The 706-nt window shown below is 65.9% G+C and overlaps 1 protein-coding gene across 1 annotated transcript in view; it reads left to right on the forward strand.

The window, feature by feature from the left end:
- The window catches only part of LOC121355717 (kinesin-like protein KIF1C), a 2304-nt gene extending 1737 nt beyond the window's left edge, over nt 1-567 (forward strand). Inside the window, exons 4-5 of the mRNA XM_041471372.1 lie at nt 145-323; nt 411-567. Of these exons, the coding sequence (XP_041327306.1) occupies nt 145-323; nt 411-552 (321 nt within the window). The 3' untranslated portion in view covers nt 553-567. The remainder of the gene's footprint in view (nt 1-144; nt 324-410) is intronic.
- The last annotated feature ends 139 nt before the right edge of the window (nt 568-706 follow it).

The raw sequence follows: 706 nt of genomic DNA on the forward strand, positions 1-706 counted from the left end.
CCCCCACCCCAACATTTGGGACATTTCCCCCCCCATTCTGGGGATCCCTCCCCCGACACCCCCACCATTTCCCCCCCAATTTGCCTTTCCCCTCCCCGAGTTCTGGGGTCCCTCCTGAGCGCCTCGGGGCCCCCCCCCCGCCAGGTGAGCTACCTGGAGATCTACTGCGAGCGGGTGCGGGACCTGCTGAACCCCAAGAGCCGGGGGGGGCTGCGGGTGCGGGAGCACCCCCTGCTCGGGCCCTACGTGCAGGACCTGTCGCGCCTGGCCGTCGCCTCCTTCGCCGACATCGCCGACCTCGTGGACAGCGGCAACAAGGCCAGGTGAGGCCGGGGGGGGGCCGCAGGGGCTCCCCCGAACCCCGCGGGGTGGCCCAGGCGCCGAGGGTGCTGCCGAAATTCGCCCCGCAGGACGGTGGCGGCCACCAACATGAACGAGACGAGCAGCCGCTCGCACGCCGTCTTCACCATCGTGTTCAGCCAGCGCCGGCAGGACCCGCTCAGCGACCTCAGCTCCGAGAAGGTCGGGGGGGGGTCCCGAGGCTCGCCCTAAATGCGTCCCACCCGCTGCTGGGTCCCCCTGAAATCACACTGAAATCCCCCCTGAAATCATCCTGAAATCATTCTAAAATTCCCCCTGAAATCACCCTGAAATCCACCTGAAATCACACTGAAATCTGCCTGAAATCCCCTGAAATCATCTTAAA

This window comes from Pyrgilauda ruficollis, unplaced genomic scaffold (assembly GCF_017590135.1).
Source record: "Pyrgilauda ruficollis isolate IOZ18807 unplaced genomic scaffold, ASM1759013v1 scaffold2665, whole genome shotgun sequence".
NCBI lineage: Eukaryota > Metazoa > Chordata > Aves > Passeriformes > Passeridae > Pyrgilauda > Pyrgilauda ruficollis.